Raw genomic sequence first — 25,311 nt, 5'->3', positions numbered from 1 at the left:
TGGCAGGAACCTTCAAACCAGAGCAGGGGTCATTTATTTGCAGAATTACCCTGCCCAGGGGTAGGCAGAGGGAGGGAGTTCCTGACTGACTTCCTTTTCATCTCTTGTTTGTTTTTCCCGAATCTCTTGATGAGGATCTGTTCCATATGTAAAATATATGGAAGTTTCTTAAAGTGTACTAGTTACCTAAGATATACCTTTGGTAGATAAAATTTTCAAAGATGTCCAGTTTCTTTATATATTTATGGATCTTAAACCAACCTGAGAACGTTATGAAAAGACAGAAAACAGCCATAGGAAAATTAATGCAAAATGATCCATTTGATGTACTATTGTCCAGAATGTTAATTTCTTAATATTATACATGGTGTCTTCTTCAGAACTGTCAAGCTGCAAACCTAGGGAGGGAGGACACCTGACCCTAAATGTATAACAACTGTATTCACACTTATGGGATTCAGACAAATTATATATTTAATGAAAAGTGACGATAACCCTAATAACTGTCTTCATTGATGCAAATGGATATTTAATTATTATTAAACATCTGAAATTAAGTTCATTGTTTTATATGCAAAGAAAAAAAAAGACCTGGGGTGTAGAACAGGGTGACCTCACCACGCCTGAGAAACTCAGCTGCCCATCCTGAGCTTCTGTGTTCCTGTTCCTCACCAGTTTTGTCTCGAGTTTGATACTTGCTCTTTAGTCGTGCAGTTGTTTTGGTTACATAGTTTCTTTAATGATATGTGTGCTTTTAAAAGAAATAGTACACCTCTTGCTAAAATAAATACAATAAATGCGTAGGATTAGGAGCTTCATTGGAAAAGCGTGGCCTTGAATATCCTGTACTGCCTGTTGGTCAGGCATGGGCTCATGTGTGTTCTACAGCATGGAGCTAATGTGGCTCTGGTATTAGAGGCATTGCGAGCCCAAGTCATACGGTGAATGCTGATAGAATTTAATACTCTGTAGAGGTCCCCTCTCCATTTTCTCATTTTTATTGTCCTTGTGGTACTGGGACTGCGACTTGGGTCTCACACATGCCCAGCAGTGGCTCTGTCACCAAGCCACACCATTGACCTCACCTCCTGCTTTCCCGATTTCTCCTCACACTCTGGAGCGGAGAAAAGGCCAGGAAAGATGCTCTTGCTGCCATTTTCCTTCCCTTTCAGAACAGAGGAGCAGGACGTCCCCGACTTCTGATGCATAACATGTATGAATACTTGGTTCTGTATTTTTCTAGTAAAATGTATGCATTTGTGCGTCTGATCCTCCTCCTCATTTTCTGAGGGAAGCGATGTCCCCTGAGCCTCAGCATTCTTCCTGCTCAGTGGCTTTGTCTTGGGGTGGAGTCAGGAGTGCCCCCTGTCTCTTGGGCTGGGCATGAGCGAGGAATCTGTTGACACCCAGCTGACGCCAAGCTGTGTTGCTACACCTGTTTTGCTCCTGACAGACTCCTGGCCTGTTTAACTGGCGAAGGTTGTTTTAATTTGGTGCCGGCAGCCTGTCCCTAGCTTCCCTGGGAACCTGGCCCCGATGCGGTCGCCGGCCAAGCCTGTGGGTCCCTTGAGGGCTACATACATGCAAGGGGTTCTGGTCTGCCTTTCACACCTGTTTGCAGGTTGTTACCCTTCCTGAGGACTGAGCAGAACACAGATTCCATTTTTGGGTTTTAAGGAGCGTTTCCTTGGAGTCTACGGTTTTTACGAAATGGTTTGTTTGAAATCCGGGCGTTGTGGATGTCGCCCTTGATTGGTGAGGATGGCAGACCGAGTGAAGAGGGTGCCTGTGGGGAGGCATCGATCTTTCTCTGGGGCCTCTCGGAGGGACTCCGTGAAGGTGCTGAGGTTATCGAGGTCGTTGAACCACAGAAAGGCTGCTTCCAAACCCAGCAAAAGGCAGGTTGGTACAGAAATTTCTGGTTCCTTTAAATTTCCTTTCGATTCCAAACACTTATTCTTTGTGTTTATTGCTTAATATTCTCTGAAAAAGCTCCCCGGGTAGTTTGGCCTGGGTGGTTTGTGGCTTCATACTCATACTGATGTGTTCTGTGGCATCAGTTTACCCCTAGATGTTCGTTGGTGTTGATGTCACAGATGTGCCTCGCAAGACTAGCATCTCTTGTGTTAGAAGGTTCTGATTGCTAACAGGGAATCTGCTTCCAAGACAGACATCTCACCGAAAAGACTGTCTTAATTTTATGTATCAATAAAATATTAGAATGAAAGCCAGTATTATTCCATAGGAGTGGAGTTGTAGATTAATTTTTCCCAAAGGATTCTTTGAGACTATTAAATAGAAATGACAGGAAGAATTTTGCATGACGATTTACCTTATTATTTGTGAAATATATAAGTTTAGGCTATTTAAGCAGTATGTGACATATCTTTTAAAAATACTGTCTGTTAAAAACTAAAGATCCTTTTTCTTAATGTGAAAACTTTTTGAGATGATTTGCAATTATTAAGCACAAATATTAGGTTAAAAGTAAAATAATCCCATGCATACAAATGTGATTTAAAAACTTTTGGGTATGTGCCATGGGTTCTGTGCGCCCCCCAGTGGTGTTTGAGAGAATAGTTATTTTTGAGTTGCGAGACAGGGTTTTGAGTCCTTGTCTGGGTGTGGCTTGTGAGTTTGACGTGAATTGTGGTTCAGAACTCTCTTTCTTCCTTGTAAAGTTCAGCTTAAATAAGAGACACTGATTCTGGTTAGTTTACGAGTGGGAGTTGTTTGGGAATCTCGCCCAGTGGCTGGGAGGAGGTGACACTGACTGTGGATGTGTGTGCTCCAATTCTACACTCGCTGTGGTCCTCACATGTCCCCTAAGCTTGCAGGAGTTTCAGTTTTTTTCCCCCTGTATTTTCCTTATTATCAGAAGAGCACTAGCACATTGAAAATGAATCAAGTCTGAAGACATCCTGAATCTCTGATTATCTTGTAAAGAATCTTCCCTCCAGCAGAAATCCCAATAGACGTTTGCTGGTTTATCACGGTCCAGATTTATTTTCATGTGATATTTCGTTCAGACCCACATAGCTCCACTAATGAAACACAGGAAAGCATGCTTTTAAGAAAGCAAACTTTCTTTGTAGTGTATGGAGACAGTGATGATAGAGATGAATGAGGAAGTTAAGGTATTGCCTGAAAGCCTTGTTGTTAATTCAGCTGGCAGAAACTTTGTCTTCCTCTTTGAAGATACAACAGGTTTCAAACTATGGGTGAACCCCAGAAGGGGTCCTGTGTGTTGGCATCCAACCCTGGATTTCAGTGGAGTACCTGGTTCTGTCATTAGGACATTATGTGTGGGAGTAGGGTGTTGACCTGAAATTCTCCATCCAATCCAGTTTGCTTACTTAAATTCTGTGGAGCATTTCTAACTTCCTGCCTTAGACTAGCTCCGCTTGCTTGTAGTTCTGGTGCTGGTCCTAACGATGGTGTTCTGCTCTCGTAAACATGCTTTTCACTGATTAAATTTCAAGCTGTTGGGTAGAACGATACTGATTTTGCATCTTGCAGGTGAGTTTTGGGGAGATGCGTGGCGATGTTGGTGAGGAGCTTATCCTGTGGACGGTTCCTGGGCCAGCCTGTGACGCTGACGGAAACAGCATTTGCCACCGTCCTTAGGCGCTCAGAGCATTGCTTCTCTGCTAGCAGCCAGCATGTGACCTTGAAGCAGCCATATCTGTTCAATTTTGTGCCTCCTTGAAGAGAGGTTCCGTAGAAACCATAAGTTGGAAATCCCTATTATGGTTGGAGTTTTTTTTTTTTTTTTTTTGAGTGGGGGAACAGAAAGAGGACAGAACAACCCCTCTGATGCTCCTAAAGAGACTTGAGATCATGTATTAACATGTTTCGTAGAACGCCAAGAGACAGTGAAATATTATGTAGCTGGTAGGTTGCTAGGTTGTCTCGGATGAGGGCTTCAGCTTATAGTATATGTGATTGAAATATTTAGTTCTCAACTTCTTTGTACTGTTTTGAAAGTTTGTGTGTTCCTGCTTCTTTAGCAACTTCAATTAATGAGCAGTTATTAAACTTACGTACAAGTCAAATTTTCAAGGATAACTTACATTTAAATATTTAATTTAGTTTACCCACATCTAACTAGGTAAAAACATGTATATCATAATACTCAATTACTAGTCTGAGACACAGACTAAAAACAAACCTTAAGTATTTGCTATCCTTAGCTTACTTTATGGCGAGGAAGCTTTCTTCCAAAAAGCATGTTCTTCCCGAATGGAGGGACTTCTGATTTGCAGTGAAACAGACTTCTCAGAGTTATTTTTCGATATGTTAAAGTATTGGGCATTAATTGTGCTCTTCAGTTCTCCATTTGCCATTTCTTCATTAAGATAATTTGGTCTGAAATGGAAGACGAATTTAAAGAAAGCCAAAATAAGTTTGAATTTAAGGTTAGAATATTTGAGAACATTGAAGATTTAGATAGGAAAAAAATCAAGATGAATGTGGTGGGCCACACCTGCAATCCTAGCATGCTAGGGGGCTGAGGCAGGAGGACTGAAAATTTGAGTTCAACACAGGCAAATTAGTGAGACTGTGTCTCAGACACAGCCACTTCCACCTGGGAATGTATGTAGCCTGGGTTCAGCCCTCAGTATCACAAAAGGAAAAGCAAAGAAAAAAGAACGGTAGGTGATAGAGACAGGTTATCATAGTAGAGTATTTAAAGAATATTGAACACAGTTAAATCCGGGCAGAATTGAGCTAAGAAGGTTGCTCAGCGGTACAGGGCTTGCCGACCCAGCATGTGCCAGGCCCAGAGTTGACTGCCTGAATCAAGCGAGGTCTGTAAGTTTCATTCTCATTCCTGTTTCCTTACTGCAGAGAGAAAGTTTGCGGTATGTTAATGTTAGAGCAGGAGGACCAGTGTGTGCTGTAGCTCATTCTGAATAAAGACCAGGCCATACAGTTGGAGGGTTAATGTGTATGTTTTTGATGTTCTGTAGGGAATGTGTTTATTACAGTAAGGTGTATTTAATGCATTAGGGAATACAGCATATACCAGCTGCAGTGCTCTATATGTGATTGCAGTGAGGAGCTGTTTGTATAAAACTGCAGAAAGGGTCCCATGAGCCCTGTGGGAGCTCAGCAGGTGAGCATCAGCAGGAGCTCAGCAAGAGGTAAATTTTTTGTTTACCTTTTTGGCTTGTGAACCAACTGCACTGTAATTTATGTTAATTTGCACTTTGAGAGTCTTCAGCATTCTACTTGATCAAAAGGGTAGTAGGAGCCAAGAAAGGCATAAATAATAATCTAACTAAATCTGGGGTTTTGTCTGTGGTCCCCAGATCTTAGGGCTGTGCTTTTATAACTATAGAACGTGTTTGAAATTCATGGCCTTCACCTTTACCTTAGGAGTCTACTTCTGAATTCTGATAGAAGTGTGGACTGCATGGTTAAGATCTCAGTTTTTGAAATTAAAAAAAGAAATTGATGTTAACTCCATTGGTATTTGAAAATACATGTAACTTTGGTTTAGCGAGCATTTATTCCTTCCAGTTTTTGCTTACCCTGGTGTTTAAGTATCTTGCAGCATTATGTGGTGATAGCAGCCTCTCAGTTTTTTAATCTTAATGTTTATCTGTAGTTTGAGATACGAATGCAATGATAGTAAACATTGTTGTTTTCTAGTTCGCTTTCTCTCTAATATACATATTATACTGTGTATATATATTTTTGTCTTTTTGAGACAGTCTCGCTATCCAGTTCAGGTAGGCCCGCACTCATTTTGTAGCTCAGGCTGGTCTCGAAATTGCAATGATCCTCTTGCCTCAGCCTCCTGAGTGCTGGGATTACAGGCATGCAGTGTGAAGCACAGACATCCATAAATGTTTTTTTAAAAGTCTGAGCATTTTTGGAAGCCATGAATACTCTGCTTGAGGAACTAGTAGGCTTTAAATTCTCCTTTTAAAATTTCGGGCTCAGCTCACATTTATTACTGTATTTCTCCCTGTCAAAATTGGTATTTTATGGAATTTGAATATTTGTCTGTGTGTTGGAGTTCCTTGACAAAACTGTTTCTTGAAACCAAAAAGCAGTCAAATTCTTTACCATGTCTTTTTCTATCACTGGAACTTTGGCTTTTTAAACAGGCAAGTGCCATTAGCAACTGCCGTGTGTCCTGTGTCGCAGGCTGAACACTGATTTCTTCTGAAGCTGCAATTCTTAACCTGTCTCGGTACTCTCTGGAAAAGCAGGTCACCCTCCACCCAGCAGGTGTCCCTCCTCTACCTCTGTCCTGGACTGGGCAGTCAGCCTGACCTCCACACACTCACCACAGTCTGTGCATGGTTAAAGGACCCAGCAGAACAATGAAGAGGTGGAAATATGTCTTCTCTTTTTCTGTGAGGCCCAGTTACCGCACATTGTAGGTTGCTAATCATCTCAGCTCCTGCACTGTTTGTCTCTCAAAAATAAAGTTGCGTGGTGGTGCACGCCTGCAGTATTGGATTGCAGGTTCCAGTCTGGCCTGGACAGCTTAGCAATTTACAAGACCTTGTCTCAACAGAACACAGAAAGGCGTGAGGACGTGTCCCAGTGTGAGACCCTGGGGACAGTCCCGTGACCTCCCCTGCACAGCTGAAAGCAAAAAGAGAGCAGGCGTGGACAGTCTTCTGCAGTTGTTCATGAGCAGAGTTGGAGGGAGATGTCATTCAATCTAGGAATTATTTTTTAAAATAATTTATAACTATTTTAGATTTGTTATGATGGTGTTTTGTTGTTGGGGGGCAAACCCAGGGCCTGTGTGTTCTTCTACCTCTGAGCTATATACTTCCAGCCCCCTTCAGGAATTCTTAACTGTGGCTGCAACCAGACGTTTGCAAAAGGTGCTTCTCGCACTTCCCTGCGCCTGGAGAGTGCTCAGGATGCCAAGTCAGCAACTTCTCGCTGGTTCAGAGGGTGGGGGCCAATCAGGCTCCCTTTCTCCTCCCCCTCCCCCACAGGTCCCTAGTGAGTCCGACCTAAGCCTAAACATTGCCAGGAGGAGATGCTGAGCTCTGGGCACATGTGATGGTACACACATATAACTCCAACTACTTGGAAGGCTGAGGCAGGAAGATCCCAAGTTCCAGGCCAGCTTGGGCAATTCAGTCAAACCCCTGCTCAAGAAAAGCCCCCTCTCCAAAGGAAAAAAAACAAATAAAACAACAGAAACAAAATAACTGAGCTTTGGAGGGGTCAGGTGACTTGCTGATAGCGTGGATCTGAGACAGAGCTCAGTATGGCAGCCTGTTGCTGTGTGTGCAGAGACTGGCGAACATGACAGCTGGAAGCATGGGGTTTGGTGAGTAGCCCTGCGTGCCGTTCTGGCTGAGGTCCTGAGCCAGGTGTGTGGGAGCCTCAGACGCTAGACCATGTCCTGGGTTTATAGCTGCTGTCCTGCGGTCAGTCTTAAAACGTTATTGTCAAGCATCCAACCCCATTACCAATTAGGTTCCTTTTGCCCAACGTTTTAGAGCTTTCAACAATAGCAGCCCGCTGTGGCATCCATGCTGTAGGTTCGACACTAGTATCTTAGCCCTGTGGCGAAAAAGGTGACTTTGTTAGGAAAAGGTATTCTCTGGTTGTTTGGCTTTGGCTGTGTTTTCAGGGCATGTCTTTTTTGGTCTCCATTTTCTTCTGTCGTACTCACTGCTGAATTTCCGTCATGTAGAATAGTGCATGCCATAGAGGAAGACATTTTAGTTGAATGAGTAGGTAGATGTGTGGAGATGAATTAAGACCTGAACTGTTTTGCTTCTGGAAGGTTCTGCGGTCCAAGTCAGCATTTTCTTCTCACTTGTCTAGGCATTTTAAACATTTACCGTTGGATTTAATGTGGAGCTGTAGAGAGAAATGTTTTGCACCTTCTTCTACTTGTGTTTGAAGACATTGGTACTGTGAGAGTTAGAATAAAGAAATCCCGTGAAGCCAGCTTTGGAGGAGGATTGTCTCTTCCTGCACCCTGTGTCCCTGCCCTTGGTTGATTTTGAGCTCTCTTGAAGCCATGTACATGGACCTGTCCACGGCAGCTGTCTGTGGGACACAGTCACAGCCTGCACCTGCACTGCAGCAGAGGGAGAGGGCTGTCTGGAGAACCATCTTTCTGTGCACCTAGAAAGGAGGCTTTGGTGTGCTCAAAGAGGTTTACATATGAGAGGAGGCTTGTCTGGGTGCTGCCCCCCGAGCTGCGGGGTTTCACTTGTAGCTGGGTTTGAGGAATTACCGCCATGGATGTGCTGGCGGAATTTTGTGTTGATCTGTGAACAAGTTACTTTTTTGCTCCTCTTTGCACCTTGGGAATCTCAGCCACCTGGTGGAGATGCATCTCTATCATCCACCTGTCCAAGCAGTTAAAGTGGGAGGGAGAGCTGAGACACACTGCTGGCGACTGGGGTCCCTTCTGGTTTGATTTTCAGAGAATCCTTCTTTGCTTTATGTGAGAACTGTAAAACACGAAGTATTATTTCTCTCAGGACCACAAAAGAGAGCTTATTATGAGGCGTTAACTTTAACCATACTTACACTGTAAAAGTTCGACTTACTGGTAATTGCTTCTACCAACTCCTTAGACTGGGCACCAGGTCATTTGTTCACTTTAATGTTTGGGGGTCCTTCTTGGCTTTCCACCCCAATCTTGGTTTCTGTGTCAGTAACTATATTAAGGACTCTCTGTTACAGTTCAGTACAGAGTGGTTTTGAAAGTGTGGAATAGCTTGAGGGAGGGAAGAGAGGCCAGGGGACTCAGACTGCAGATCATGGTCTGAATCCCAGTTAGGTTCAAACAGCTGAAACCTGAGTCTTTTGCTTTTGGACCTGTGTGTGACCACGTCCTCCTTCCCACTGCACACACTGGTTTTGTGCAGAGTAATCCCTGCAGCGCCACCTGGAGCCTGATGGGTAATACTGAGCTCGCTTTTGAGCTGAGACACAGAGCTATTCCTCTGCGTTTTCACATTGTGTGGGGAATGGATTCAGTGGTAACTGGAATCAGCAGTTTTGCTACTTGATTATCTACATAGTCTACATTGTATATATATTATGTATTATATATATATGCTAGAGGCTTTTCCCTGTCTGGTTTCATTGTTATGCGCTGGGATTGGAGGTGCCTGATAAACTGCTCCCAGTGAAAAGCTAATTATTTATTTATTTTTCTCTTGGGGTGCTAGAGATAGAACTCAGGGCTTCTTGCATGTCAAGTTACCAGCTGACCACTGAGGTATGCTCCCAGCCCCATGGTATATCATTTATTTAAAGGTTTCTTTGTAGTGTTGAGGACTGAGCCCAGGGTCTTTGCACTGTGATATATTCTGAGCTGCTTTTTAAACATCTTATATTTTGAGGCAACAGCTCAACAAATTGCTAAGTTGCCCAGATTGTCTTATCCTCCTGCTTTGGGGCCCCACACTGCTGGGATTATAGGCATGAACATCACTAGTGCCCCGGTAATGTTACTTCTACATTGAAGCTTCTTTTTTTATTTTAAGGATTGGCTCTTATTTAGCAGTTAAAAATCATATGGTTCGTGAAAATGTCTTTTCCAGTGTGATAGACACATTCTGGAATTGTAGTTATTACTTTCACTGATTTTGTTAGGCACAGGAAATTACTCCAAGTAAGTGTTCTTTTTACTTTAGGAAAACGTCACTTTCCTTGTAACTGTAATTTTACCTATGTTACCTTTCCTCGGTAGGTTTGGTAGGTTTTCATTCTTGAAAGGTGCTCATTTTTTCTTTCAGGCATTCATGCTCATTTCTCTCCTCCCTTATTTATATAACTCATGAAGCAGCTTAGTGCTATGAATTCTGCTTTTTAATTTCATTCTTTAGAGACAAGGTTTCACTGGCCTAGAATTCTAAAGAGCCCAGGCTGGTCTCAAACTCACAATCCTTCTGTGTCAGCCTCCTAAGGGCTGGGATTACAGGAATGGGCTACTGTGCCCCCTGTGTCCAGCTGCTGTGGAAGAGCTGGTCAGGGTAGGCTTGGGCTTCAGGGAAGAACCAGAGGGTGGAACTCAGCTCCCTGGTTGGTGCTTGGGGTGCAGCTTTGCTCAGATAACCTCTGTGCAGATGGCAGCAGCCACTGGCTTGCTTGAGGAGAACATTTTGGTTACGTTTTGTATTGGCACAGACGTTCACCTCACCAAATATATTTAAAAAAAGACCCTGGAAAACAATGAAGTGCAAAGTTTTGTGTGGGACTAGAATGGGGTGGTCTCTGTGGCTCCCCCTAGTGGGGAGGTGTTACCTTTACACTCCCAGCTGTGGCGTCTTCTTTTGAGCAGGACTTTTGGGGTGCAAATGTGCTTTCTTCCTGCTCTGCGCTCTGTTCCTTGGTAGGAACCTTTATGCAGCTCTAATTGGGCCAAAAGCCCCAGCTGCCACGTTGATGGCCATATTTGGGGTCACAGACTCTGCTGTGTCATCTCATCTTATGGCTCTGATGCCTTTACTTGGACTGCTGTTCACCCAAACTGTGATGCGTAGGTCTCATCTCTGATTCCTGGATGCAGGCCGAGGAACTATGTTCCAAGCTCAAGTTTAGCTGTAGATGAATTAGGTCAAATTAGTTGTTTCTTCTTTCACGTTTGTGCAAAGAAGAACAAGCTTTGGTAATACCTGTACTTCCTGTTTCCAACTTCCAAAGAAGACACAGTTGCTGCTGGGGCAGTAGCTCAGTGGAAGGGTGCCTGACCAGACACGTGGGCCCTGCAGTGTGCACAGGCATCTGTGCACATGGGTGCATGCACAGACACAGTTGTGCACTCACACACCTGCTTCTCCCCAGGCCCTTTCCTTTGTCTCAGTTAACTTCTTCAGGCCACCAAAGTGACATCCAACCCTCAGTAGTTTGGGAAGGAAAACTAGAGCCCGTTCAGTTAAAAAACTTCGCCATTGGTACTATTCGAAAGTCCGGAGTCATCCTATCTGTATCATTTGTTTCATGATATTGGAAAATGGTGTTACTTCATAATGGGCTGTTCCCTTGCTAGTTGAAGATTAGTTAACCTTGCCAGCATGGTGGTGGTTGGACCTAAGAAGGTCATTATAGCCTCAGTGAGGATAGGCTTTTACGTCAATTTTCCTCTCTGTCCTGAAGGGCTGTGTGGTCTAAAATGCTGGAATCCCCCTTGCACTGTTCCGCCAGTCCGATAGACCATCATTGTAACCTTGCTGCCACATAAGGAAAGCAGACTTAAAGTGCACAGGGTGTCCGCTGTTCAGTTGGTGCTAAAAGTTACATTTATTTAAACCCCTAATCTATTAGATTAGTAGATTCTGCTCTTTGGAGCCAGCATCAAGTATGAGAGGCAGATCAGGACGTAACAACAATGAACAGCAGCAGCAGAAGCAGCAGCAGCAGCAAAAATGGTTGAAAACATTCACACTATATATCTGTGTATCATGTTTTCAGGTCATTGTCCTGTCTAGAAACAGCTGAGCCTGAGCCTGGCTTCCGCTGTGGACTGGCTGTGTGGAAATCTCCCTGAGGCTGGGCTGGGCAGCTGACCTGCGGCCAGGTCCTGCAGCGAGGTCCCTCCCAGCAGCAGCTGGAGTGTGAAAGGCCCCTCCTGCGGGGTGGGGGCAGCTCCCATGGGTCCTTGCGTGGATTTGGGTTGGTGCAGGAAGAGTAGCACCCTCTGCCTGGCACTGTGTCTTCCTGTAGCTCAGCTGTGCTGTGTGTGCCTTGGACTTGGCAGCCCTGCACCGACCGAGGCACCTGAAAATACCCCTGTGCTTAAATGTGCTAAGATGTTTTCTAGGACTGGGCATGGTGGCACAAGCCCATAACCCCATTTGTCCTGGGGGCCTGGGCAAAAGGATCATAAGTAGGTAGAAAGACCCTGTCTTAAAATTTAAAGAAAAATTAAAAATAGGAACTGGGATACAGCTCTGTGTGAAGGCTGTGGGTACCATAGACACACGTAACAGTTATTTTACATCTTAGATTGCTTGTGTTTAGTGAAACATGTATACGTATAGGCATTTATGAAGATATTCTACCTAACTACGGGCCTATGACTAAGTCTTAATTAAAATGACTTTATTTTTTGTTTTTGTTTTTTATTTTTGAGACAGGACTCACTGTTTAGTTCAGACTGGTTTCTGTACTCACTACGTAGCCCAGGCTGGCCTCAGTTTCCTGCCTCAGCCTCCTAAATGCTCGGATTACAGGCATGCGTGCAACTGAGGCATGAAATAATACTGTAAGATTGACTACAGCCAGGCAAGAGATAGATGCACAAGAGACTCATTAAACCTGTTCTATTTTTTGTGCAAGTTCAGAAAACTCTTGCAGGAGTTTCACAGTTACAATTTTAAATACTGGAAGGAACCCCAGGGATAATTTGATCTGGCTTCTGTTTTCCGTGGAAAAAAGTCAGGGCAGATGGTGTGCATGGATTTGCTTGGGGTCCTGGTGTTCTTGGAGCAGAGTGTGTAGTGGGATGTGTGTCTTAGCGTGCCCAGCTTGGTGGAACTATGTGTTATTTGGGACCAGTTTTCGTAGGGCGTACACAACAATGGTGCTGGTATGTATGTGCTCTTGTGTTGCATTAATTCTGTGGGTAAATTCTAACCAATGTAACTGCAGAAATTAAATGAGTACTTAAAAGTATCTGGCTGTGTACTATAAATTCACCCTGAATTCTGAGATAGGCACAGTCAGGAGCGTTGGACCCATTTTCTGTTGTGTGAGCAGGTTCTCCCCTGGTGGTGGGTGGGGAACCGGTGATGATGCCTTGGAATGAACTGGTTCCAGCTTAGCTCAGACCCGTTCCTGCGGCTCTGCTGTGCAGTGACTTCTCCTTTGTCACTTGCTCACACAGTTGGACTCCCGAGGGACTCTGGACGGCGAGGGGTTGGGGAACGTGGCACTTGATTTTCTTTCTTTGCCTGATGTGCTTGGTGGTGTCATCCAGCAGTGGCCCTGGGGACCACGTCATTGGGCCAGCTCCGTGACTGTCCTGCTCAGCTCCCATCACAGTTCCTCAACCCCAGTGGGCCCAGTGCCATCCAGACGGGACAACTCTCCCAGCTTCTGGATACCCGCTACCCCTGTCTGGTTTTCTGCCCCGGGCTAGGGGTCCTGCATACCTCTTCCCTTGGATGAAATTCTCTGCAGTGATTTCTTTTCCCTACTGGATCCTGACTATACTTTTAGTGCATATTAAATGGCATTCAGGACTGAGGAAAGAAGATAATAATTTTGGTAAATTTATCCTAGGAAATATTTCTAATTTAAAATACTTCCTAGGTATTTAATGAGCATGAGTGCACATTTTCCTGTCTTAAAACCGTAATAGTGTTTTCTTAAGATTATTGGACCATGCAGTACTGTTTATTCCAGTCTCCAGAAGAGATAAAAGGAAGCTGAAAAGCAAGTAGGTAGCTGCAGTATATTAGTAAAATCTTGGGGTTTTGGGGGCAGATGTAGATCCAATTGGATGTGGTTATCAGTTGATTTTAATGAAAGCCAAGTGGACCCCCCCCCCCAAGATTCTTTCATCTTCAAATAAATTTCAGAATCCTGCAAACATCCTCATCCCAGTCAACATTTTCCTCTCCTTTTCCTGGAAACCTGGGATTTGCAGCCTTGTACTAGTGCTCAAAAATGTGCCTATTGGGCTGGGGATTTAGCTCAGTGGTGAGGTGGTGAGTTCAACTCCAAGTACCCAAAAAAGAAAAGACAATGTGCGTATTATTAATCAGGTTTTCTTATTTGTGCTTTTGACAAGGTGCTGGGCATTATGTGCAGAAAGTTTGAGGGTCACAATTTGTGCAGGATGAAGTGTAGAAGTGATGGCTTAGCTGTTTCCCCCTCCTCAGGCGCAGTTTTGAATGTTTAATAAAAGCCCATTTCCTCACTGTGAGTTTACGTGGAGCATGCACACAGGCCTTCGCTGGGTACTTGTGCAGTTTTTATGTAGCATCTGTTCCCAGATCCCAGAGCGCTAACAAGGCCTCGCTACAGATAGCGGTGGGGAGAGAGACAGCAGGAGTGGCGCCTGGCTCTGACTTCTCCTGCGGTCTGGAGTTATTATTCATAACGTAAATTCTTTCTCCGTGCACAGCGTGTACATAATTAATGGGAAAACTATCCAAGGAAGTTCAGCAGCCACAAGTAGGTCACCGTCACCAGATGTTTAATTATTATTGTTGTTAGGAAGCTTTTGGAGGTACCCGGTGAGCTCTCTGAAAGCATGGTGATGAGCGAGCCCCTTTGGATCCTGATGATCTGGGCCTTGGTACTGAAGGGTGATGAGCATGATCACAGCACTGCACACGTGCCTTTTCCTGGCATCTTCCTCCAAAAGAGGTAATAATTATGCTTCACTCGATATGAAATCCATGTCGTCCTCCTTTTCGTTCGTCCCCTGGTTTCCTTCAATGGTGCCAAGTTTTAATTAATGCACTTTAATAGTATGCAAACTTTAGCATCTATAATTGCATCTTTAGTAGCAATATTTAAAATCTTTACTGACAATATATTTATAATATCACGTTTCCTGGGATTAAGGTCAGTTATCAGGAGTTTTGAGAAAATACTGCAGTGCAATGTGTTCCAGATGGTTTTCTTTTCTTGAAGGTTAAAAATACAAAATAGGAGAGGCTGAGAATTCCATGTAGGCACAGAGAGGGGATTACTCATCACTCTTATTTATTCTGTAGTACTAGAGATTGAATCTAGGCCCTTTGCACTGAGTTTCAGCCCAGCCCTTTTGTTTTCTGTTTTGAGACATGGTCCAGTGAAGTTGCTAAGCTGTCCGGAGTGGGCTTGAAGTTGGCATCCTCCTGTCTCAGCCTCAGAGTGTTGACATGGTGGGCCTGTGTCTCTATGGCTGGCTCCTTGCTGTTGAAATTGTGATTTTAGTAGCCCATGGGGGGCAGTGCAGGTGAGTGTACTTGATGAAGGAAGGGAATTTTAAGTTACTTGGTATTTTACGTTTTTTTTTTTTAAATCTAATTTGTATGTCGTAAAACATTTTGATGTTTTGCTAATACCTGAAAGTCATTTCCAAGCTATCTTCGAATGTTTGACTTCGGGTTCTTGAGATTACCATAAAAATTCTTTAAGACATTGAATTCTGAGTGCACAGGGAGGCTATCTCCTGCACTTTGCTTTTTTAAAATTGTTTTGTTTTTTTGTAGGCTTCTCTTGGTGCTCTCAACCTTGGTTCATTTCCATCTGTGGCTTTTTTCTGGTCTCCAGTTAATGGACCTACTAGCTCCTCCTTGTGTGTCAGGAGGATACCTTTCTGTGTCACCCTTCACAGGCTCTTGATTAAAGAGCACTTCTCCTTAAAGTAGTGAACATGGCCACATTTTTGGGAGTTACCACCGTGTGTTTTCACTCCACTTCCACCTTCCACCTTTCTGTGCAGGCTGGAAGTGACGTCGTGTTCCTACGCCTCCCCAGTGTGACTGGGGAAAGCACGAATCCTGGCAGTGCTTGTGGTGGTTTACAGATAAACTGCGCAAAGAAATCAGTGTGAGCTTGTAAATCACGGAGGTACCTAGACAAGCACTGCACGCTCAGAAAGGGAGCATAAAGAGCCCTGAAAAAGGTGCTCAGATGAAGTTTCTCTGCTGTGTGCAAATGCAGCCTCACTGTCAAGATTTCACAGGCATTTGAAGCAACTGCTTGTGGAGCTAGGTTTACCTGTCTTTTGAACAAGCCAGTCTTCAGGTTGCCAGAACACTACAGGTATAAGGAAGAGCCAGGTTAGAGCACATAAAAGTCACGAGGCCGTATGCGGAATGTTCTGTTTTCTTAACAGGTTTGAATCACATGTAGCTGTGTTTCTACTCCCACAGATTTAAGCACAGGTAAAAAGTATTCTGGAAGAAAAATGGCTTCCATGCTGATCATTTCTGGACTTTTCCTTCTTGCCTTTATCTCCTAAACAATGCAGTGTAACAACTGTTTAGAAGTCTGTACATTGTACACTGTACAAGCCAAGGTGCATGGGAGGCTGGAGGGAATTGAGCCAGGGGTGCAGTTATCTGCACGGTACCTCTCTGAGTGGTTTTTCATTATTCCACTGGCACTAAATATGTTTATCCTCACCTAATCCCCATTAGAGCCAGGCAGTCACATTCATATTTGTGTAGATTGTCAGTTTGATATTCATGCAATTACTGAAGACAAGGTGTGAATTGTTCTGTTAGCGCCTGCCTGTGTTAGCGCCTGTTCTGTGGGTGGGGGTGTACCTGAGTCTTCCTACTGTGTCTCCCCGTTCTGCGCTGTCTGAGGTCAGAGTCAATCATCTCGCTGGGTTCCTGAGCCTCTGTCTCGCCTCCTGAACCATCAGGGCGAGGGGCTCGCCTCCTGTCACAGGTGTTGTCTTCCTGTTCCCGTGTGGCAGAGTTTTCTTTTCCAGGGAATAATGCTGTCCAGCAAGAACATTGATGAGGGACGTAGATGTGACTTTCCACTCTCTGGGACTGAGGAGATGCACTACTGGGTGAGAGGGACAAAGCCCTGGGCTTCCTCTACTTAGGTGACATCACCAGCTGCAGGGAGGGCTGAAGAAGGACGGGGACAGCTCCAAACTGAGGCCTCTCTGGCCAGTGGATCTGCTGCTAATGCTGTCTCCTTCTTGTTGGAGTGGGAGTTGCTCCTTGTAAAGATAGCAATCCCCAACACAAATCCAGATGCCATTTTTCCTGCTTGTTGAACTTCTAGAAGACCCTCCATTTGAAGCTGGATGTGGTGGCACCTGGCTGTCATTCCAGCACTCAGGAAGCCGAAGCAGCAGAACCACTGTGGAGTTCCAGGCCAGTCTGGAGACATAGTGAGATACTGTCTCAAAAAACCAAAAAGAGGGATATGATTGAAAAAAACAACACATTTCTTTTTCTTAAACATGTGACGGAGTGGGGTGAAGTAGACCTTCTACTTCTCCTCTCTTTCGAAAGCCCTGAGATCTGTCCTTAGTGAGCACCTCTGTTTTAATGTACCCCCCCCCCCCCCCCAGCATCCCATTTGCTCTGACTGCCAGCTTTTTATTTGAAATGCAGATTTCTGCAGCAGGGCAAAGCCCGAGGCATTTATGTCATTGGTTGCTCCTCTTTGGGATGGAAAAAGCTTTTCGTACATAGCTACTGACTGGGTGTGGTTGGCTGCCCATGGTGTATTTTCATTATCTGGAATGTACCTGTTTTTGGGTGGGGGTGGAGTTTCTTAGTGAGGCCAGAGGCCAGCAGCCCCTTTACCAGCGAGTGTGGGCCCAACCCCAGCCTAGATGTGCACCTTAGGGGTGGGATGTCAGCTCCTGCACCAGTCCCTCCACACCGTGCCTGCTCTGTCTTCTGTGGGAGCAAAGTGGCTATCTGTGAGTCCCCGCATCACCGTGGGCAGGTGCTCACCGGAACTTGTCAAGCTCCTATAGTCCTGGTGTTCTGGGATCTGCATTTTGCTTTGGAAGAAAATGAAGTTCATTGCCTTCAGGAAACAGGGTGCCCAGGCAGAAAGGGGTGAAGTATCTTGGGTCTTGGGTGTTCACTGTTCTCCATGCTGATCCATGCTGACCTGCTCCTTCAGGGTCAGCATGAACACTCAAAGGAACACACATCTCCAAGAAGGTGACAGCCACCTCTCTGGGAAGGTGTGCTGCCCCCTGCCCTTACTGACTGGCACTCTCCACTCTGCCCACCCTGAGTCTGCTCAAGAGGGAGGAACTCTGGGGTTGTCTCAGCCTTGGGGAGTGGGCAGTGGGAAGAAAGACTCAGGAATAGGTATGCCACGGGGCTCTCCAGGCCTCATCGGGGGCTGTGGGCATGTGGAGTTCTCTGGTAACCATGGAGGTCGGGTGCCATCCTTTCCCTGTGCACAGCCTCGAGCAGGCATTGAGCTCTGAGCAGGCATTGAGCTCTGAGCAGGCAGGTGAGTGGGAGCGCCCCAGGGGTGGTGGCGCCTAGCATTAAGGGTGGCTGTCAGGCTGGGAGGGATATGTGTGATCTCAGTGCAGACCTGAGACAGAATACATGGGTTTTTTGTCCGTGTAGATTTTTCCCATTTGCAGCAGAGTCTGATTTTTTAAAGACTCTGGAAAGGGTGTCCAGGAACAGGTTTTGCTTGTGTTCCATGTAGGCCGTGGCTCCCCACATGCTCAGTGGGCAGTGGTGCAGGCTGCGTAGCCACTCTGTGGTCAGGTCCATCCAGAGCGTGGTATGATGTGCTGATCCCCCTTCTTCCCCTTCAGTGCCTCTTTTGCTTTCTGACCCCATTTCTGGTAGAGATAACATAAGAAAAAAACAACCCCAAAATGCTCCATCTCACCTTTACGATTCTTCCACACTTCGTCTCCCATTGCACACTCACACATGGTGCTTTCAACTTCGCATCCACATGCACACACAACTGCTTGCTCACTCAGGGCCTGCCCTTTGCTTATGATGTGGACAGTGTCTGCTGGACATGACTAGGTGGGAGCTTTTGAATTCCCCGAAGTTCAGGGATCTACCAGACACCATCCGTTCAGTGCTGAGCAGAGCTGGCTCAGCAGCTGGGTTTAAACCCAATGACAGTGGTTTCATATTTGGGGAGGATTTATTTTATGTGACTTTCATAAGTGCAGCTCCAGCCATTCCCGGGGAAGCAGAGGACTGTGAGCCATCGGGGAAGTGTTGCGTGATAGGCTGTCCGGGTAGTGGAGCCCTGTCATAAGTCCCCTGTAGGGATGCATATTTCCATGTTTGGGTAGCGCCGCTCCATTCCCACTCTCACAGGGTGCTTTTCTGGTCTTATCACAGCCTCCTGACAGCATTGCCAGGATGAAAAGGAGGAGCCACTCCCTGTAGTTCTTGCCATAGGTTTTAAGATGAGTTATATTGAATTTAAAATTAATCTATAAAACATTCATGAAAGTTTTTGGAGTTTCTTTCAAGACTCTCTTTGAAGCTGACTTAACATTGTTGTATTTATTACAGTCACTCTGCAGTTTAGCTTGACTTTATAGGTTTTAATCTTGAGCTCACATATGCCTTTTAAGATGATATGGCATTGTGTGAAGCTTTAGTCTGTATAAATCAGATGCAGCCCCCAGACCCATGTGTGTGCCACATGGTGGCATGAGGGTGAAGAGAGTGTTCCTGTTTGTAAACAGATTTATTCATGAGCATTGGAGATGTGCCTTGCACGTCGTGTTTCTTTCTGGAACTGATATGTGTCTACAGATAATGAGACATCAGGTTCTTGTTGGATCCTGCTCTTTGGTGCCATTCTGTGAAGGTTGCATTTGGGCCCACGAAGCGCTCAGTGTTTAATGTCCTGCCCTCCAGTGTTTAATGTCTGCCGGTTGCAGAGTAAAGCATGGCTTCCAAGTGTGCCTATCATTTCTCAGTCAAATATTTACAAAAACTGAGTCATCCCAGAGTTTTCTCAAATAGGTTTTAGCAGCCTCTGTCTTCTGATTAGAAGATAGAAGTGAATCTCTGTTACATTTGTCTGTAATTTAACTAGAAAATAAGGCAATCTGTGGATTGACTGAATCAAGAAAATAGGAGTTTTAGAACATAGGCTCTGGCAGGGTTTTGATTCTTGTATCTGATATAGAAGTGTTTCTGTGGGTTCGATGAAAAGTATCTCCAGTTTTCATTTTTTACTGCCCTGGTATTATTTATGTTAAGATGCAGAACAGTCTAAGGTTTGTGAAATAGCTCTGGGACTGCTGACTTGGCTAAAACTTCACGGGCGAGACACTTGCAGTCATTGTGCTTGTATAATTCACCCACCAGCTGTCAGTCAAGGCACTCGGGGCTCCCTGCCGTGTGTTCTGCAGATGTGGGGCTGCCTGGAGTGAATGGGGGCCTCACTCCAGGTTACTCTGGGTTACAGTCGGTGACAATCTTGTGAGGTTCTTCGCAGGAGGGAGTGTCGTGGATTGTCTTCATCATTTGCTTCTGTGGTACGGACCAAAGGAACATTCAGGTGGAAAGAGCATTCTTGCAGTATTTCAAGCAGCTTGCCCTCTTTTCCTGTTGTGTCACAGCTACCAAGATGCAAAAATAATTCCAGTGTTAGCATAGTATGCCCAGAGCTCCATCTCTAGCACTGTAAACAAGTAAGTAACAAAGCTTTCTGTCAAAATGAAAGTACACGCTTGCATTTCCCCCAAAATATCAAGTGCACACTGTACATGGCTGATTGCAAAAGAGGTCCATGAGAGGTCTATAGAAATTTGAGGAGAGAAACTAATTATGTAAAAGTGCATGCAGTTACTGAATTAGAGATGTTTGTGAAACGCTCCCCCCTCAATAATGACAGAGCATGCTCGGTGAAGAACATCTGGGGTGGAAATGAGTCATAGCAGGACTCCCTTTCAGGTGATTAGTGGATGAGGAGCCCACTTTGTTTTATTGCCAAATTACTGTTACGCTCTCTGAGGTATGAAGTCATATTAATGACCATTTTCAATGAGAAATAACACTTTATAGCATTGCTATCATTTAAACATATTAAAATGCGTTGTAGTGTAGATGAACCCCCTAGAGGAATGAGATGGAAACTTAGGAGTTTAATTTGAAATGCAGTTGGGAAATAATTTGGACAGCAGAGAAAGCTTTAGGGCAGAATTTCAATAATAAAGTATATTATTTTCTAAACTGTTCACAAGAGAGAAGAGTCTTATTTGTGTACCTGAACTTAATTATGGTTACAAAACATGGGGGAAAAGGCGAGTTGATTGTAGGCACTCATCTGTACTAATCCAAAGCAGAAATTAAAAATTATTGAGGATTTTTATTTAGGAGAAACATTTTTCTTGGGAGTAAGTATTCAGATATTAGAATCCTTGTCCTAGTCCTTCTAACTTGCCTCTTTCTTGAAGAAATGGTATTTTACCCCTGTTACCAAGCCCCTCTGTGTCTGAGTAGCAGGCGGCTCCGTCACTGTAATGTATACTCAGTATTGTTCTAATGAGTCTCCAGAGAGTGAATCAGTTAAAGAGACTTTCTTTTCTACTTTGATTTGTAGCCTACAGCTTTAATCTTACTGGTAAAAGAGTACCTAAATATAAAACAGAGAAGAACTAGAACGTGTCAAGTATAAAAACACTACATCAGCAGATAAGCCCCCACCTGCATTTTTCTTTTCCAGTTAAACTTGGTTTCTTAGTGACTCAGCAAAAGTTCCCGCCTGTTGCAGGGTAGACTTCGTTGCTGTTAGCTGCAGAATGGAGTGTAGGATCGCGGGATCTTGGCTCTTCACTTCATACTGCTTTCTTTAAACTCCTGCCTGCCTGTCTGATGGTAACAGATGACCCTTTTGAAAATTCAGTCCCTGTACCAGTGCCATAGGGAAACATAGTACAGAGTACAAGGTTTCTCTTGCTCATGTATAGCACCTAGTTTGACCCTCAGTTTACTCAGCAAGCGAGTCCCTTAAAATTCATTGCCTATGTGAGAAACTGTGTTCCTGGGTCTTCTGCACAGCTTTCCATGTTCTGAAGAATCCCCTCAGCCAGAGCGGGGCCACCGTGAACAAATGCAAAAGCTTTGACACATGCGCTACAGCGGAAGTAGGGTGCATCTTTGGCCCTGGTTCTGCACATTTATTTTTGGAGCAAGCTGCCGGGGGGAACCCAGGACTCCATGTGTACTGGTTATGTCTGCCTGGAACCCTGACAGTGATTCCCCTTAGCCAGCCAGGGCTGTGACCACCAGGACCACATGCGTCTTGTGGTGGCCTGAGACAGCCTGGCCATCAGCAGTCAGTGAATTGCAGGACTGCAAGCTGGCCCCGAGGATTCAGCTGCTACTTGTAAGAAGAGGGTTTAAAATAGGAAGCTTGGAGAAACCCCAGTGAGCCGGGGAAAGATATCTGTCCTCTGGGTCTTTTCTCCGTCACATCAGTTTCGGCTGCAGGGCAGTGGTCTCCCCTGGGCCGAAATCATAGACTCTCAGATGCGTAGCTGGCAGATTAGACTGGAGACGCCCTGAAGGGCAAAGAGAAAGGTCTCAGGGTTTGTTTATTGTCACATCTTTGTTATTTTGGTTTCAGAGCTCAGTAGCCAGTCACTGTGGACAGCTTCACACTTCAGTTTTGCAGCCTGAAAAATTTGTGGAGGTAGTAAACAGAATAAAATTCTTAAAATGCATGTGCGTGCATCACACGTCATCCATCGAAGTGTCTCTCTTGTTTGTGTGTTTGGTGATTTTCTTTTTGATGTGCAGGAGAATAATACTAGTTTGAAGACAGGTGCAGAATTCTCATGCTACTGTGTCTGTAAATGTCAGAGCACTGAAGAAGAGGAGAAGGCCTTTGGGCCATTTGTTTACTGTACATTTCTGAGTAGCAGACACTTGGGTAGATGTGGGTGTCAGCACTGTGATGTGTGTGGACTTGTGCTGGTTGCAGGCTCTTCCTGGAGCCTATTCAGTGCTCCAGTGACAGGCAGCAGGAGCTTGTGGTGCGAAGCAGCCCTCGTGTGGAGGGGGGACGTGGCTTTACCTTAGGGAGTGTAAAGGACTCGTTTACTGTTATGGTGACTTCTGAACCAAAGAAATGGAAGGAGTTTGTTAGGGGAAGGGGCATTGAAGGTGCTGGCTGAGCACAAACAAGGGGCTAGTTGTCCTGCATGAGGCAGGAAGGCCACTAGTGTGGGAGCCAGAAGAGAGGACTCAAGGTAGGGGCAGTAGGACTGACTGTCCATCTGTCTGTCCATCTATCTGCCCATCCATTCAGCCATCCATCTGTCCATCCATGTGTCCATCTACTCATTCTTCCATCGATCTACCCATCTATCCATCCATCCATCCATCCATCCATCCATCCATCCATCCATCCATCCATCTATCCATCCATCCATCCATTCTACAAGTGTCTGAGTGACTAAGGACCTGGTTTGATTCTAGGTCCAGTGACCAAGGCGCGCATTCCATGCTGTGGTCTTTACGTGACGGATGGCGCATAGAGGAAGACTCAGTATGTGTGTTGGGAATGGCCTGGACTGCGGGCAGATGGATGAGGTACAGTGCTGCCGTACAGAGGCCACCTTCTCTGATGAGTAATATTGGAGCCCAGGCCCTGCCAGACCACTGAGGTTTACACATTTGTTTTAAGAATTGCATGGCTAGGTGCGGTGCTGCATGTGTATGAGCCCAACACTCTGGGAGGCTGAGGCAGGAGGATCATGATTTTGAGCCCAGCTTGAACAAACGAGCCATTTAGTGGCCCTGACACAAAGTAAAACATTACAAACAAATCATGGTGTAGCTCAGTGGGAAGCTGAGTCCTCAGAATGGGGCAGGGCAGGGGAGAGGGAGCGCAGGAAGCTGTGGAACCGGGCTACCAGGCAGTAGTGCTTATTGTCCGTGGGCGTGGCAGAGACCCAAGTGGCTTGAGCGAGTGGAGAGTCAAATGCAGAGCAGGGTTTGTGGTGTCTGGGTTGCACTGCGGTGTGGGACATCAGACTGAGAGACAGCAGTGGGAATGCAGCTGGAAGCTACAGCCTCAGTGACTGTGGGCTGTGTGGAGAGGGCTCACAGGTGGTGGCGTGGACTGGGGCTGGGGTGCAGGGCAGGGGAGTGAGGAGCTTGAGACTCCCAGAGAGGGCTGGGTCTGTGGGCTGCTGCTCCTAGCCTGTCCACCATGTCCTGAGGCAGCGTCCCACCCCAGCAGGAGCCCCCCTGCCTGCAGAGCTGGGCACATGCCTCCCCCAGGTGGGCTGGCACCTCCTTCACAGACAGGCCCAGGGCGCCAGGGTGTCTGGATTCCTAGGCACCCCCTGAGGCTACCCAGGCCCCGAGTCCCGAGTTCAGTGCCCTTCCGTCCTACCTATCTTTGCAGAAAGTGGACAGCCAGCACGGGGCCTTTCTGCTGGAGAAGCCCCCGGCTCAGATCAGAGCACTTGGGCCTGTGGGAACATCCTGGTTGGTGGTAATTGCTCCCTGTTTAACACAAGCAAAAACTCAGGGTTGGAGTACTTTTTAACAGCAAAGCATGTTCGTGGAAAGGATTTCCCACGTGACAGCAGAGCAAGACACCAAGTGTCCTGCCATCTCCAGCTCACTTCCTGGAGTCAGCCATGAATAGCATTTTTCTTGTCCCCATATTACAGAAATTTAAAATGTACATTTATATATAGCTGCATGTGTAGTCTTTTATAATTTCTTAATTTAAATGTAATGTATAGACTTCTTCAAGATGTATTAGACTCATTTCTGGTTTTTTTGTGCCTCTGAGAATTAAACTCTGGTTCTTTCCACTAAAACCAAATTTCTAGGCCTGATTTTTGTTTGAGACAAGATCTTTCTAAGTTGTCCAGGCTAGGAGATCCTCCTGCCTCAGCCTCTTAGAGTACTGGGATTATAGTGTGAGTCCCTGAGTTCCATTTTTTTTCATGTCTAAAAAGTAAGTTTCAAGTTTACAAAGGCATCACATCCCGCCCCTTCTGTTAAACAATACTGCATTAAACTTGTTTGAATGTATCTCACAGATGCATATCTGGCAGTGAGATTGATGGGTCAAAGAGAGTGCATTTGGGCAGATGTAAATACATGCCTAACGATGCCCTTATAAAGGTGGGTGTGATGTAAGTGGCTAGAATCTCCCACAGGCTCTTTGCAGCCGCCTAGCCCTGTCTGCCTGCCCCTGCGGGCCTCTGTGCTCCCTTAGGAAGCCCCCCACCCTTGCAGCTGCAGCCCCGCCCATCCCTGAGTGGCCCAGGAGGAAGGCAGAGGCTCCTGGGCCTGTGCATTGGGATTTGCTTGTCTTTGGTATACAACCTTGGGAAGTTTGCACAGGGAGCCTCTGTCCTGTCTCTCCTGTCTCTCCGTCACGCGTGGTGTCAAATGAATGAGTGTGTGCTGGGTGCTTTCCAGCACCTTCCCCGTAGCTGCTGTCTTTCCCTTCTATGTGACTGAACTGAGCCCAGGACCTGCAGGGCCTGTGAGATGGTTCTTGCCTGGACCCCCACTGGCCCAGGTGTGTTCCAGGGCACTAACACTCCGTTCCTGTTTGTGCTTCTTTCTCATATTTCCCTGTGTGTTTTTTAGAATGGTGACCCTAACACCTACCGTGATTGCCTTTTCAAGAAGGGCTTTGCTGTGTCTTTAGCTATCTTCTTGCCTAATCATATCTTGTTCCATCTTGTTGAGAGCAAATTTGAGATACTTTACTAGTGGCACAGGGATCCCAGACCTAGTGAGAAATAATCTTAGAAAGAGCTTCATGTCACCCTATTTCAGATTTCTCAGACTTGTGAAAAAAGTTAATTTTATTTTTCCTGGAAGGAGAACTATAAATCATATAAATAGTAACAAAGATAGAAGATGTTTGTGGATGATTGAACTTAAT

At 45.4% G+C, this 25,311-nt stretch overlaps 1 protein-coding gene across 15 annotated transcripts in view; it reads left to right on the top strand.

The window, feature by feature from the left end:
• The window catches only part of Pard3 (par-3 family cell polarity regulator), a 605,303-nt gene that overhangs the window by 104,447 nt on the left and 475,545 nt on the right, over window positions 1-25,311 (top strand). The window contains exon 1 of one of the 15 annotated variants that reach the window (XM_023564642.2): window positions 22,964-22,982. The exons of the other annotated variants lie outside the window; for them this stretch is intronic. Coding sequence (XP_023420410.2) covers window positions 22,974-22,982 — 9 coding nt within the window. The 5' untranslated portion in view covers window positions 22,964-22,973. Of the gene's footprint in view, window positions 1-22,963; window positions 22,983-25,311 lie in introns of those variants that run through there. 15 annotated transcript variants of the gene reach the window in all.

This window comes from Cavia porcellus, unplaced genomic scaffold (assembly GCF_034190915.1).
Source record: "Cavia porcellus strain 051 isolate PalLab524CR breed Dunkin Hartley unplaced genomic scaffold, mCavPor4.1 scaffold_7, whole genome shotgun sequence".
Classification (NCBI taxonomy): domain Eukaryota; kingdom Metazoa; phylum Chordata; class Mammalia; order Rodentia; family Caviidae; genus Cavia; species Cavia porcellus.
This window is presented reverse-complemented; position numbering and strand designations above follow the sequence as displayed.